At 37.9% G+C, this 15,851-nt stretch overlaps 2 protein-coding genes across 3 annotated transcripts in view; both read right to left on the bottom strand.

Moving 5' to 3' along the window:
* Positions 1-1,756: 1,756 nt before the first annotated feature.
* Positions 1,757-4,934, bottom strand: LOC306984346 (transcription factor SOX-30-like). 2 transcript variants are annotated; one of them, XM_079585632.1, is made up of 5 exons: positions 4,039-4,934; positions 3,537-3,773; positions 2,995-3,165; positions 2,164-2,251; positions 1,757-2,031 (listed from the first exon to the last, which is right to left on the bottom strand). In XM_079585632.1, the coding sequence occupies exons 1-5, from the start codon at positions 4,781-4,783 to the stop codon at positions 1,920-1,922; spliced, it is 1,353 nt and encodes a 450-aa protein (XP_079441758.1). In that variant the 5' UTR covers positions 4,784-4,934; the 3' UTR covers positions 1,757-1,919. The 2 variants fall into 2 exon arrangements, with proteins under 2 accessions (XP_079441758.1, XP_079441759.1); XM_079585633.1 differs by lacking the exon at positions 4,039-4,934 and adding an exon at positions 3,848-4,038 and having other exon boundaries at positions 3,537-3,776.
* A 2,494-nt stretch (positions 4,935-7,428) lies between these two features.
* clint1b (clathrin interactor 1b) overlaps positions 7,429-15,851 on the bottom strand; it is a 33,467-nt gene continuing 25,044 nt past the window's right edge. The window contains exons 9-11 of the mRNA XM_079585631.1: positions 13,596-13,855; positions 11,900-12,062; positions 7,429-8,016 (exon numbers count right to left, since the gene is read on the bottom strand). Of these exons, the coding sequence (XP_079441757.1) occupies positions 7,676-8,016; positions 11,900-12,062; positions 13,596-13,855 (764 nt within the window). The 3' untranslated portion in view covers positions 7,429-7,675. The remainder of the gene's footprint in view (positions 8,017-11,899; positions 12,063-13,595; positions 13,856-15,851) is intronic.

Raw genomic sequence — 15,851 nt, 5'->3', positions numbered from 1 at the left:
TCTACCAACATTCTTCACAAGAGTTCTAAACTTTTTTCACACAAGTTTTTTGATTAACCTTAGTTTGGGAAACACTAAATGCTTAAAGGATAATTCCGGTATTTAACACCTTGAGTCTATATTGTAGTTTGTTTTGGATGAACAAGAGTGGTGGACAACATTTTTTTGACAATGGTTCCTCTCTCGAGTTTTTGACTATAATAGAATTGGCCATGGACCCATTTAACATTGGAGTCAATGGGCATGTCCGAAAATGTCATTAAAACAGCCAATAATGTTCGTTTACAAAACTGTTAAACTCACCGAGTGGTTAGTGGTGTTCGTTGATGATTATAAACAATATATCGTCTCAATATATGATTCCAATCCGTTTATTTTGCTATAGTGGAACTATTTTTTCAGACACTTCACAACTGTGTAACTTCCGCTCAATATTTGAATCTGAAGCGTTAGCACTCTCCCGACCACTTGATGGCGATAACGGATGTTTATGTCTCGCGGGACACTCACGGTCACAGTCGAGTTCAACTTCATATTACAAGTAACAATTAATGAAGGTTTTGTTTGTTTATTTCGCTTACTCTCCCGGAGCACAGTTGCTCTGCTCGCTAGCCTTATGAGAAACGGAAGCGAGCAAAAAGATTACATCGACCAAATGTAAACAGCCCCCTTTCCGTTTCCGGTAGCGCATTTATATTAACGAGCACTCAGTCCTTCAACAGAATTCAATGGGATTTTACAAAATGACGAATAAAACACGACAGAAACTGTATTTCGCAACACTTTTTGTTTTATGGAACATCAACTAACATCACTAATCACTCTGTGAGTTGCACAGTTTTGAAAACTAATGTTAAAGGTTGTTTTGATGAAATTTTCGGACATGCCCATTGACTCCAATGTTAAATGGGTCCATGGCCAATTCTTTTATAGTCAAAAACTCGAGAGAGGAACCATTGTCAAAAAAATGTTGTCCACCACTCTTGTTCATCCAAAACAAACTACAATATAGACTCAAGGTGTTAAATACCGGAATTATCCTTTAATGCATTTTATGTTGTAATATTTTAGGAAAATATATTCGCTCTCTTATTTAATATATCAGTATGGTACAATAATCCCATTCAGATCTAAGTGATAAACAAGTTAGGTCAAAAGTAATAAAAAAGTAGACTGAATACATTACCTAAAATTAGTAATTACGTTACTAACTAAATTGTCATCATGTAATTTGTAATCAGCAACGGACTACAATTTTTAAGTAATCTGCACAGCACTGCTTGTTGTTAGCTAACAAATCCCACTATCTGTCGTCAGTTTCAACATATACTTCTTAGTAGTGCTGTGATTAAACTCTCAGTTTTTTGACTAGGACAAAAGATAAGTGCAAATCTAAGATGATGGGTTCATCTTTAAATCTCGGTGCCTGTGTCACAGTGGACTTTCACTCAGACTTTGACTTTGAGATATTGTTCCAATGTTTCCTAAATGTTCCATTTGTGTAGTTATGCGTATTGATGTTAAATGTAAAGCAGTCAGATTTAGCAATAAGATGTTGCAATACATAATATTTACTATGGACTTTCACATTATTAAAAGTCTGGGTCTGGTAGTAGGGTAAAATAATTAAATCTGTGACTCACACCACTTGAGTGGCATTTATAAATGATTGGCAATCACAATTCCGGGCCTGATCTGTTTCATAACAGATGCTGCATGTTTCTCATTGTTCATGAACACACAGAAACTCCTGAATGCGGGAAATTCAAAACATTTTTTATTTTTACAGAACCTTCTTTTTTAAAATAATGACCTGTAAAAAACAATCAATTACTAGGTATATGAATATGGACACACACTCTCTGCAGTCCAGTCAAGAGATCAAACAGGAACCTAGAATTCATGAAACAACTTTCCTCTTAGTTATCATCATGGAGGGAATATTCACGATTCAGCGCCTCATGCCTCTGGTCTCCATAGTGTCTCATGAAGTCAGTGACATGGCTAGAATAGTTTGAATGTGGGATGGATCTGTGAGACAAATAACATTTTGGTTTCAGCATATGAAAAGTAGCAATGCAAATCTTTTCTATAATAAAATGTCAATCTGAGAATTTATGTTTATAATACATTACAATATAGGGAGGGGTTTTGAAAGCTCACTCTGGGTAGAACTGCGGTCCAGTCATGTGGAGGTTTGCAGAGAAGACGCAGCGAGAAGCGGAGTGAAGACCTTGCTGCATCTCCATGCCTTGGTTTATGTTGGCAAAAGCATTGTGACATTTTTAGGGTGAAAAAGTCATTTGGCTTCATATCATTTCATGTTTAACCATGCAGGGTATTAACAGAATGATCCAAATAATTCAATTCCTGGAGGGGTTTAAAAAAAACTTTAAAATATCTGATTCTGTAAGCTTAATTAATTAGTGTTTAGTGTTATTAATTAGTGTATTTATCATGTCTGAAATATCATTAGTGAGACACTATAGACACTATAACTTGGAAAAACTTGGAAAAAATAAAACAGGTTATTAAATACAGGGTTCCCAATCTGATTCAAGGACTCTTTAAAACACCTTTTATTTTATATCAAGCGCAAGAAAGACAATATCTGGACAGTATCAAAGACCTACTGTACCTGTGTCTATCATTACTGCAGTCATGTTAAGGCATATAGTGACTAAAATCAAATTTAAGGGGCATATTACCGACAGAATGTCGGTAACTAAACAGTTGATGGACCCCATTGACTTCCATAGTAAAAAGTTTTCCTACTATGGAAGTCAATGGGGTCCATCAATTGTCTGGTTACCGACATTCATCAAAATATCTTCTATTGTGTTCAGCAGAGGAAAGAAATTCATACAAGTTTGAAACAACTTGATGGTAACTTGAGTAAATGATGACAGAATTTTCATTTTTGAGCGAACGATTCCTTTAACTCATACTGAACGTGTGATATTCAAAGACAAGGACACAAAGTAGTAGCAGAACCTGGAGGACTGAGACTGCTCTGCCCTCTGACGTCGCTGATGTCTCCGACTGAAGGGTAAGGGTTGGATCTCTGTGCCCATGTCAGGGTGGAGAGTGAGGAGATTAGGGTCCCAGCAGGGATGGCCGTTGGCCCTCTGGAGACGGAACGCCTCTTTGGTTGATAGACCCAATCTGTATTAATGCAGAAAAATGAGAACAATTAATCTAAAGCAGTTTCAAAAGACATTCTGTATGCCTTTTAAAGTGCCCCTATTATGCTTTTTTCGAATTTGACCTTTCATGTAGCATGATATATATATTGGTTTGTGAATGTAAAAGGTCCGCAAAGTACACACATTTTCTTCACAATAGAGCCAGGTGTGTTAAATAAGGGAGAAATACTTAATAAGCAGATCGGATAAGTGGGTCGCCAGGACTAAAACCACTGCTTTATCGATCAAACATTTGTATTTTTTTTTATACCTCGGATGCATGTAAACCTAAATTAGGAACCTTTGAAATAGCAAAATAGGGACACTTTAATATATTTCCGCATAGATTACCTGGGTACTTCCGCATGTGTTCTGCCTTGATTTTATGTGCTTCCACGTAGTAAGGCTGCTTCTGGTTTTCAGACAGTTTGTTCCATGCTAACCCCAGCTGGACACTGATGTCGCAGTGGCTGGCATTAGGGTTGGCCTTAGCCAAGGTGGATCGGTGGATCTTTGACCATAATATGAAGGCATTCATGGGTCTTTTGATAGACACTTTTTGGTTCCGAGACCTCGCCACCTTACTTCCTGCTCACAAAAACAGTTCAAATGTAATGCGGCATCTGCATGCACATGAAAACTTCACATAGTCATAAAAGTGCAGGCCTTTTTTGCCCAAAAGCTAAAAACTCTTATATTGATCTTGAACCATAATAAATACAATAATTAAATGTAACATTTATCTTTACAGCTATACTTTAAAATGAATGCTTGGAATACTTAGAAATGTAAAGGAAGAGAATGGCGCTTTTTAAAGTTCTGGTCCAGAGCAAATATCCCTCCATCCACCTACTTTCTCCTGAAGTCGCCTGAGCAAAGTCTTCCACAGAAGCCTCGTTGATTGGCTCACGGTTGTTTGCAGGCGCCTCGCTAATTGGTTGATGGTTTAGTGTCGGAAATGGGGCCTCGCTGATTGGCTGATGGTAAAGCATTGGGAATGGCGCCACGATAATTGGCTGATGGTTTACCATCGGAAAATACGAATGGCCGATTCGCTGATTGTTTACCATCTGAAAAGGTGGCACGCCGATTAGCTGAAAAGGCGCCACGCTGATTGGCTGATAGGTTCCTGTAGGAAAAGGCGCCACGCTGATTGGCTGATAGGTTCCTGTAGGAAAAGGCGCCACGCTGATTGGCTGATAGGTTCCTGTAGGAAAAGGCGCCTTGCTGATTGGCTGATAGTTTGTTTCTGGGAAAGGCGCCTCACTAGACAAATTACAATTAAATGACTGATGCGTGTCTGTAAGTGAAAAAACCTGCGAAATGTTTAACGAGGAAAGTTCGTGATCTCTCATCTCCAGTGAACTGTTGACTGAGTTGTAATCTTCATGCGGTGGTTGATCTGGTCTATGAGTCGTCAAACTGTTAACGTTAACTTCAGTTTGGTCACCGACTCGCTGAGCTTCGACAGAACTATTAGCTATAAAAACAGCATTTTCTTCTGTTTCGGCACATTTGGGTTCCGCTTCATCAGTTGATGAACATTCTTCAGCTTCTCTGAACCTCAACCTCGCTCTCATTTTGGGGTGTCTGTCCATTAGTTTGTCAGCCTGTCGTCGTAATTTAACAGTAACGGTCGTGGAATGTTACAAATTACACTCCTGCATCTTTTAAGGAAACGAAAACAAACATTGTTTCTAAACGTCAGATAATCGATTCTCGCGAGTGTGATGTCATCTGACAAAGACCAATTCGGTTCTATTCTCATCCGATATTTATCCAAAATTATATTTGGTTACATTTTTATTGTCGGGTCATATTAACCTAAAATTTAAAAAATAAAATGAAGTAAGAATTATTGTTATTGTAATAGCAGGTATATAATAATTATAATATGAATAAAACCGTTAAATTCAGTGAGGTGAGTCACTTTCAAAGTTCCACATGCCCTCTTAAAGGGATAGTTCAACCAAAAATTACATTTTGTCAATTTCCTCACCCTCAATTTGTTTTCTACTATTTCTACTGTTACACACACACACACACACACACACACACACACACACACACACACAAAGAATGTTGGAAATCAAAAAGTTGACGGTGGCCATTAACTTCCATAGTAGTAGGGAAAAAATACAGTGGAAGTTAATGGGTGCAATCAACTGTCTGGTTACCATCACTCTTCAAAACATATTTTGTGTTCAACAGAAGAAAGAAACTCATACAGGTTTGGAACAACTTGAGGGTGAGTAATTGATAATAATGTTAATTTTTGGGTGAACTATCTAACTCTAAAGCCAAGTGCATATGCGTTTCATGTTTTTACTTAAAAAAAGTACAGCTTTATTGGTCATATACTATGATAAAGGAGCTATCCATCAAAAAGCTCAGTAGTTTTTATTGTGGGGGCAAAACAAAATAATCATGTGCAATTCAATTATGATTGAAATGTACAAATGAACGTTCCTCAAAAGCCAGATGGAGCATATTTGATACATACTGTATTTTAGCATTACTTTTCTCAAAATGATGTATGGATAATCAAGTAAACGAAGTTGCTTCAGTCCAGTAAATGTTCATTTTGAAATATTAATAATATAAATGACCATCTATCAGAGTAGAAGGCATGTAGAAAATTCTATACAACAAGTTTTTCAGCAAAGTTTTGTTCAATTTGATAATTTAAAGAATATAACAATGCATGTATATGATACAGAGGCTTTATAGGGTTGTGAACTTGTGACTAACCCTGGTGTGGACACTGGAGGGAGCCACAGGACATGTGAGAGATTCTCTACTGTACCGAATCAAGAGACATCATAGAAAAGCTGTTTTTTTATTATTATAAATTTTTGAAACACATTTGGTTTCAAAGTACTACCAATTCATTAAAATTATAGGGAATTATCCATCGAAGTTTAAGACAGAGGACCAAGAAATCTACCTTCATGAACAATATATTAACGTACGGCTCTCTCTCTTACTGACCGCTAAAAGGCTGGACACCTACAACACCATAAAGTCGCAAAGACCGTTTTTGATGAAATCATTTAATGTTAAACAAATTCGTTTGAGTACAATAAAATCAAAAAAATGAAATCTGAAAAGAAACTATAGTGAAAGAGGCGCTCGATCTTCCGTTTCTCTTTACATTTGCATAAACTAAAAAAGTGTTTACTGAATTTACCCATGTCTAGAACAATGCATTTAAGCACATGATCTCTCTGTATAATGTTAAGTATTAAAATAAGAAACTAAACCCCTATGGAATAAATCTAAATAGTAATAAAATAAAGATTTGGTCATTTGGAACATAATGCCTCGGCGCCTGTTGGAGGACCCCTTGTTTGTTTACGTGTAAAGCAGCATATGGGAAAAATGGACAAAACCAATTGTAAAAAAACAAACAAACAAAAAACGGTCCAGTAAACTTCGTTTTGGGTTCACAATGCCTTCATCGATTCCAATAGCCACCATAGACATTTCATAAATGTAACACTGACCCGCAACAATGCTTAAAAACTGTAAAATCGACATGCAAAAAAGGACAATGGATATGACTGTTATTATGAGGCATTATAAATACCAATTCAAGTAGTTAATAGAAATGTGTAACACCACTCCTGCTACCACCAAAGCACGCGTTTCTCAAACTCGGTTGGAAGAGACCCCTAAAAATCATTCAAGAATGTAATGGCTTACGCTTCTCATGTAACAGTTTCGGATCCATCAAGTACAGTTAATAACCTTCATACAAATGTGCATTATTAAAAAGGTGGCCATTTTCACAGACAGGCACACTTTCAAATTTCGCTCAGGCAGCTTGCTACACGAAAGTACTGAAACTATATCTACAGATATAGTCTGTAAAAAAAAAAAAGTTTTTCCATCTAAATAACAGATGTTGGAGTGATAACGGAATATAAGGAGTGACGGTATATCAGACAAACTGTAACAATTCAAATCGGAAAAACAGAAACAATAGTAAATATTAAGGACCTGTGGTAGTTTGTCCCGTCTTATGCCATCTGAGAAGTGAGTAAAATAATTTACTTTTTGCACACCGAGATATTTACAAAGTCAACCCTTCACGGCCTTTAAAATCACAGCATGAGTGATGCAAAATATGAGGTAATTTCTGAAATCAGATGCGTTTAAAATGGTGAACAGGGCGGGAAAAAAAAAGTCTGAGGTTTCTGTTCAGAAACGGTGGAAAAATGTACCAAACTGCACACAGCCATCTTTTTCTTTTAAAAGTATACAATATGCTTTGCACCATTTACAAAAGAAAAATCATATCAACCCCACATGAAATAAAAGCAGATTCTTGTGTGTGTGTGTGTTTTGTTTCTCTGTATCTGTTAACGTATAGGGGCAAATGATTGAAGAGTTGTGACACTGGCTAGTTTTGTCCATTTTACTGGATGCAGCTCCTTCCTTTGAGAAGGTGTATTTGGACCGTTAACCCTCTTGGAGTGGATCAGCCTTCATTTCCCAAAGTTGCCAAAGTTTGCAAAGGCATCTTGTTTAGGTTGGACCATGGCGGGGTTCATGCCCTGGCCAATACTCATGCTGGGCACGCCAAGGGCACCTATTCCAGCGGGCACCATATTCATGCCTATTAGTCCTTGATTGACAGGCATTCCTCCAATTCCCACAGAGCCCATTCCCATGGTGCCTGTTGCCATAGTAGGAGGCATTCCCATGCCCATGGTCCCTCCGGCCATCATGGGGGTCACTCCTGCTCTGGGAGGAGCGGCTGACGGCTGGGCATTGAGTGCCAGTCCGGCCAAATTCTGGGTGACCATGTTCAAGGGTGGCTGAACACCTAAATGAGAAACGCATATCATAAATTACAGTTCTTGACAAATAAATAATACATGCAATTACTTATGACTGTGAAAGCACCTCAATTGTGGACAGTAACAATGTATTTCTTCTACGAGTATTTTAATTTTGGGAAACTTTTACTTTTATTTCACTACATACTTTGGCATGATATTGTACTTTTTACTTCACTACATTAAAACGCATCGTTCCACGCTATGTCGAACTGAAGAAATCTCCCCATCGCAAGAGTGATGTCCGATACGTATTGATTCTTTCCAATGGACCTGATGGAGTTGGTTCAAAAATAACACTGAACAATTTCATTTGCGAATTGCACTTATAGGCCCAGTTTAACAGACAGGGCTTAGAGTAAGCCAGGATTAGGCCTTAGTTTAATAAGGACATTTAAAGGAGAACTCCGGTCAATTTTAATATTGAGCTCATTTTTTTGTAAATTTGGAGTGCTGTCAATACAGAGAACAACGACAAAAATCGGTGTTGCCTACACCTTGTTATCCTCTTTTTAAAATTTGCACCCTGTTGACTTCAATGGGGCAAGTTTTAAAACTGCTTTTAGCCTCTTAACATCCTTGATGTGTCATTACAAGTGCCCAGCCATGTGAGTGATTCTTTTAGAGTGAACACGAGTGAATCTGACTGCATTAGATGTGAAAGATATGAATAAAAATGATGTTATTTCAGCCAGCGCACACACCTGTATTTACATCCTGTTTTCAATCAAAGTCCAAAGTAGTCGATTGTCGAGTGCAAATTTAAAAAAGAGGATAACACAGTGTAGGCAACACCGATTTGTGTCGTTGTTCTCTGTATTGACAGCACTCCAAATTTACAAAAAAATTAGCTCAATGTTAAAATTGACCGGAGTTCTCCTTTAAGTAGCTTTTATAAATGTGCCTTAGAAAAAAACATTTCTGATATGCACCTTGAGACAAAACAATGGCACTACCATATTTTAAGATATGCTTTTAGTTAAAACAAATGCTTGTTTGAGCTGTTTTAACTGAAAGCATATCTTAAAATATGGTAGTGCCATTTAGCCTTGTCCGTGAAACTGGTGCAACTGTTCTTGAGTCAACAACTCACGGATTCAATGATCCGGTCAAAATGTGCCAAGAACAGGAATATCGTCAAAGCTTGAATGTGCGACCGACTTGTGTCGTGAAAAGCTAAAAATAGTAGTATTATTTTTGTCGGTGATATCTTATTTATGTCATGAGTTTCACTTACCGGTATTAGCGAACTAAATCAGCCTTTTAAGCCCATTGAAATGCGCATAAGGACATGTCCACATTTGTGCTTCATTGTCTGTATAGGCGATTTAAGGTAATATAATGCAAATTACGCTGTTGTAGCAGTTTCACATTATGAACACGCATGTTTGAATAGTGTTCCTCTTGAAATGTTAACGCATTTCACCCCATGTGATGTCTGAACATTGTATTTTCATACACTTTGTCGCCACATATTTACACATTTAGTTTCCCCCCATTTTTAAAATACTGTATGGTATATAATTCCACTTGTTTGAATACACTTGAATTATCAGTAACTTAAATTGATATTTTAGTATATTAAAGTTTAATATATTTTGATAGTATAATAAGTGTGCTTCCTAAAATACAATTTTTGGGTAACACTATTTTAAAGGAGTCATAACCTAGTATTACCTTGGATACCTACTGCTGTATTATAGTCTTTCAGGCCCTTCTAAAAAAGAAAAGTGGAAAAAAAAATAAACACAGAGCTCCTCAGACCCTTATTTCTGAGGGCATTATTGTCTCGCGAGATCTGATGCGATATTTTGGCTGTCGTGGACGGTCATTTTAATAATGCAAATGAGGGGCGCGTTGATTGGTTGCAGGAAGGAGGGGGGTTGACACCGCAGGTAACGCTTTAGCATATCATTCCAAAATGACATCATGGCGCAAGTTGTGAATGAACCCGACCTGGCCGCGACCTACGGATTCAACCGTATATGCACGAGCAAGACTCTGAACCTGAGCTGGAAAGGGAAGATGTAGAGTCGATGGAGGACGTCTACATCAAGATGTCTCTGAATGAGATCAACGTTTGCTATCATGTGGTGTTTTTGCCTTGTTTCACGTTCTGTTTTTTTAGACATTTAATATTTTTCTTCTACAGACATGTAACGTGATGTTTTTCTTTATGTTTCTTATTACTTGACTGTTTGTTTTATTTATCTATCCTTATCTATTCTATAAAAACATCAATACAATGATATGTTGTCATAGTTATATACAATTCGATGAAAAAATAGCTGTATCATTTTCTTGTCTGTTTATCACTGAGGTCAAACTTGTATAATAACAATGTATCAGATTTTAAACTATATTATAAACTACACTATAAAACAAAGTGGAAAGATATGGCTAGCATTCGTAGAGTCCATTCCCCGTGTTTACCTCGAAGCTAACGTTACATACAATAGCCGCATTAGCAGTAGCTGCTGTTTGTTACACACAGTAGAGCAATAAAAACCTATTTTTTACAGTCTAATATGATAAAAACACAGTATCCGTTTCAATTTCAGGCAAGTCCCTGGTGGTTGGACGCGTTTTCCAAACGGAGCTTCGAGGCCAACTTCGCCTGATATTGCCCCAAATTTGTGAATGATTCCGGCGTAAAATGTTTAGCGCAGACACTGAACAATAAGCCAGTTGAAAGTGTTGTTGGGACAGCGTCAATAAAAATGAATTTTATCCACTGGTCCCTGATAGTTTGGTCCGTTTTTGGTATAGAAAACACATTTGCATGTTGTTTCTGGCAGTCAACCACAGACTCACGTGTGCACTTTTTTTCTGCATCTTTCGCGACTGAATATGAGGGGGAGAGAGGAAGGGCGGGCTTCCTGCTGCGGTGTCCATATATGGTATAACCGGCCCCGTCTTGACGTCAAGACGGGGCAGAAATCAAAATCTCGTTTTTTAGTGCGTGTGCACGTGGGCTATTTTACAAACCCTGAGGTAAACAAACGCTTCACTTTTAAATATCGGCTTCCCGGCCAGTGTATAATCATTATTCAATCATAACATACATTGATTCTTGTGGAAAAGTGAAAATTGCAGGTTATGACTCCTTTAAGGTGTCCGTGTTACGGTGTAATTATTAGGACTGGGAGAAAAAAAAAATCGATTCACCTAGGTATCGCAACTTTTTTTTTTTACAATTCTAAAATCGATTTTTTTTTTATTCCAGAATCGATATTAATTCAAATTCAATTGCTTTATTTTTGTCCTTGCTTGTAGATGAGGTTGACAGAAGTTAGCCACTTTCGTTCCAACAGAGGATGAAATGTGTCGTTATCTATGAGTGTTGAGTGACGTAATATCCCAAGTGGACGTGAGACTGAACGCACTGAAAAGCCCTCGCGCTACTCGTATGCTGAGAGAGAGAGAGAGAGAGAGAGAGAGAGAGAGAGAGAGAGAGAGAGAGAGAGAGATAAGACAATAGAGCTGCAAGATTCATCCTTAAAGGAACACTCCACTTTTTTTGGAAATAGGCTCATTTTCCAACCCTAGAGTTAAACGGTTGAGTTTTCGAATCCATTCAGCCGATCTCCGGGTCTGGCGGTAGCACTTTTAGCATAGCTTAGCATAGATCATTGAATCTGCAGCGCCTGAAAATAGTCCCCAGCTCGGTAACTTGCAACGTGACCGGCACTAAGTTTGTAATATCATTGCGCCTGCTGCACCCATGGTACGGCAGCACAGTTCCTTACTGAACTGTGCCTGAACTTCCCGAGTAAAAATTACTGAACCATATATTTAATCTAGTCAAAGAACAAGCAGATTATCTAGTTTGAATCATAAAGATAACTGTCAAGCAATAGGATTTCTAACCTTGCTGTATCATGGTATTGAGCGTGGGCTGTGTGGGCTTGGGAGGATTCAGGCCTGCAGACAGGAAATCCAGGCTGATGTTGACGCTTGGGTCTGACCAGGTGGCGGGCATTGATACCTTCCCCCCTGACTTCTGTAGTCCCATCTGCTGACTCCCTATTGTCTGACAAAGAAAGAGCAGCAAGTAAATTACTGTAATTTTTTATTTTTTATAATGTTTAATCAGAATGTCATAACTAGACCTTCTGGTGAAAACGCCAGACTTCCCTCTGGTGACGCATGCACAGTGTTGGGGAAAGTTCCTCATACAATTAATGCCTAAATTAATAACTAAAAAAGATTCACTGCTCCTCAGTATAAATAAAAACAGGGAAATGCAAACCTGCAATAATTAAATGTTACACAACTATACTTTATGCATTGAATCTCTCTTTATTAACCAATGTCTTTGCTGCTGACCTTCCAATGATCCAATTCAACCATACTAACAAGCAAAAATGACTTTAGATAAACATCATGCGCGTTTCATCTTTGTTTTTATTGCGGTGTCCTATTCTTCTGTAATTCAGAATGGCAGCACAGCTGAAAGGTTCATTTGAGCGAAGCCCTCTACTGTACAGGAGTGAATTTGCATTTCCTTAAACTTGGTTTATTCATTTCACTTTTAGTGTGAAAGGATCTTTACATTTGCCAGAAATACAACTTTGTTGTTGTTACATTACTTTGTGCGTTACTTTTTCTCACCTGGGCTGGGCTTGCATGTTTGTTTTATAATAACATTACTTTTCATTAAATGTAACCGAGTAACGCAATTAGTTAGTTTTTTATGCATGAATTTATGCATAAATTGCATTCATTTTATTAGGAACTTTCCCAACACTGCATACATCACCAGAGGAAAGTCTGTGATTTTCACCAGAAAGTCTAGTTAAAACATTCTGATTCAACATTATAAGGTAAAACAATAAATACATAAAATGAAACGTGCATGAATTGTTCACAATAGAGCCAGGTGCACGCAGTACGAGATTATAATAATACTATAAAAAAAAAGGTTGTCATACTGTACGAACACTGTAAGTTATGTCACACTGTAGGATATCAGTTGTAAAGACGTGAAGTAAAGACTTGCGTTTGGTGACAGTGAGCTGCATTTACATGTGGGATTGAAATGGTTGCTAACAAACTTGTCTTGAGAGGAAAAACAGAAGAAGAAAAAAAATGCAGAAATATGTGTGGAGGAAGTGGTAGTTGTTGTCACACTGATTGAGTCCTCATTAAGTCATCAACCGATTTGACCGGTGTCGTAAGAGAAGCCACACTGCAGGATTGTGTTTCAAAACCTGACAGTGGCAGGATTTCATCGTAGGTCAAATTTGATCGCAATGGCCATTAATCGGCTGTCAGAGAGCATGTCAAACTAGCGATCAAAAACTATAGACTTTAGCCTAAGATCAGAGGAATCTCTTAAGATTCACAAAATTTGTCTCAGACGACCAAAATCGTACAGTGTGAATCTGGCTTAATAATATGCATTCAGAAAATAGACAGGGTTCATTTCCATTTCTTTGTTGACAGAAGTGCAGAACACAAAGGCGTCACGAGCATGATTTAGAGTCGCATATCGTACCAGTGTGCTTTGAGGTCCAAATGAGTACAGAATGGCAGATCTGCCGTTAAAGTGACCTCTGTTTACCTGTGATCTGGACAGAGGTGTGGTTGCGTTCTGCGAGCACATGTTGAAGGTCATGCTTTGGGATGCGCTGAGGCTGCTGTTGTTGAGGGCCATCAGGTCAAAGAGGTCAGCGGAGGGAGGTTGAGCGGATGTGGGCGCGGCCGGAGCGGGTACGTCACTGAACAGGTCTGGGATGGCAGATTGAGCAGTGGCAGCAGGAGGACTGGTGGAGGAGAAGGCGTTCCAGTCACCAAACTCACCGTTACCAGTAGACAGCGAACCTGAGGAGACAGCCAACCATTAAACACACACGCACACATACAAACAAGTGTTCAAATGTTTGGGGTCAGTAAGATATTTTTTTTTCTACAAAGAAATTATTACTTTTATTCAGCAACGAATCAACGCTGTTCTCTCAACTTTCTAACCAAAGAATTAAAAGAAAAATAATTGAAGCAAAAATATTAAGCAGCGCAACCACTTTCAACTTTGATTATAAGAAATGTTCCTTGAGCACCAAATCAGAATGATTTATGTAGGATCATGTGACACTGAAGACTGCTGGAAATTTAGCTTTACCATCACAGGAATATTTTACATTTTAAAATACATTAAAATAGAAAGTAAAAAAAAAAAAAATTGTAATATTTCATGATATGTTTTATACAATTTTTTATGCAATAAATGTAGCCTTGCATATATGTGTGCATATATTATATATATAAATATATGTAATTCAATATATAAAGGCAAAAATGCCCCTGTATGTTTTTTTCTTATATTTATATCATATGATATAGTTAAGCAATATCACACGAGTAAGAGTGCTGTATTCCCCCCACGAATATCTGCACCATTGCAAATGTGACACTGATTTTATACAAGAGTTCAATAAACAAGTTAATATTGTGTAACATTTTAGTCACAATATTGTCTGTTATCGCTCAATTTCTCCAATAAAATGAGTTCCAAACAAAGTCACAGCAGAACAGTCTCTGAGCAACACACAGCAGTGATTAATTATTCAATGAATCTGTGGTTTTTAACGAATCGAGCGGGCCACTGATTCAGTGACTCATTCATAAAGACGGTTTGAATGAATCGGTTGAATGAATGACTCACTGATTAAGAGAGTGACTTATCACTACCAACTGGTGGTTTTAGTTTCATATTTCAGATTACTTTTTTTTAAAGTAACTAGTAAAGCAATGCATTACTTTTAAATTAAATCCCCATTTATTGACCGACTTGTTAAATTTTTTGTTTTGTTTTTTATTGCTGAAGATAGAGTATCCTGCATCCTAAGTTACTTTTCAGGGAGTAACGCAATATTGTAATGCATTACTTTTAAAAGGTAACTTCTATACACGCACATAAATAAAACACTTTTTTTCCCCTGGTTTGTTTCTGCATTTTGTTTTTCCCACATGCCATTCATATATTGACATAATATTCCACTATATTTATGCTCACATACACGTTTATTATTGATTTGTTTTAATTCTCCTACTTGCATGGTTATTGGTCCACTGTTGCGTGGCCATTCATGAGACTTCTAACTGGATCCTCACACACGCACACGCTGCTCTTAAGGAGCGAGTCTCTGTCAGGGGAGATGGAGCATGGATGATGGGAGCTGACGTGTGTCTGTGCTCATAATACTCAGCAGGTAGTTGCTCCATCTGGACCCCTCAGTCATTCATCAATATTTCACTGCGTCGTGTGTTGCTACTCCAATCATATTTCAGACAAGCCAACAGAATTGTCATCCTACTGCCCACCAGCAAAGTGCCACTCGCTCTGCATTGAAACGAGGCTCGGGGAGGGCAGAGCTTCAGAGAATGATGGGTAAAGTCAACCCAAGCCCACCCATTTCTCTCTGTAATGTGGGACATGTTGATTTTTTTATTTTATCTAAGCACACCTGTACCTCTGACTGGTTTGAGTGTTCAGATTACACTGTTCACATTACTACATGTTAATGTTTTTTCCATGAAAACTTGACACCAATTATTATCAGGTGAGGCAAAGACATCATTTTGGTCCCGTTCAGGATTGTACTCTGCATGTGATCTTAAAGGATGTGCAGTTTACACACATACCAGCAGCTGACGGGAGACTGGCAGAGGCAGCGGGTGAGGAAAAGTCAGCAAAGTCACCAATGAGATCTGAGCTTCCAACTGTAAACAATCAAGACGACGCATATTCTTTAGAAAGAAATTATATAATATTATTGAGAATTGCAAGTATAAACAGGGCAAAAACATTCAAAAATTT

The sequence above is a fragment of the Phoxinus phoxinus genome (assembly GCF_949152265.1).
Source record: "Phoxinus phoxinus genome assembly, chromosome: 17".
In the NCBI taxonomy this organism is placed as follows: domain Eukaryota; kingdom Metazoa; phylum Chordata; class Actinopteri; order Cypriniformes; family Leuciscidae; genus Phoxinus; species Phoxinus phoxinus.
The sequence above is the reverse complement of the archived record's forward strand: the minus strand, read 5'-3'. Positions and strand labels throughout refer to the sequence as shown.

Excerpts from the sequence above, each read along its gene's own strand:
- LOC306984346 (XM_079585632.1), bottom strand. The coding sequence starts at position 4,783 with ATGGACAGACACCCCAAAATGAGAGCGAGGTTGAGGTTCAGAGAAGCT. Across the intron at positions 3,166-3,536 it reads ACACATGCGGAAGTACCCAG|ATTGGGTCTATCAACCAAAG; the intron begins GTAATCTATGCG and ends GCATTAATACAG. Across the intron at positions 2,032-2,163 it reads GGACCGCAGTTCTACCCAGA|ATCCATCCCACATTCAAACT; the intron begins GTGAGCTTTCAA and ends TTTGTCTCACAG.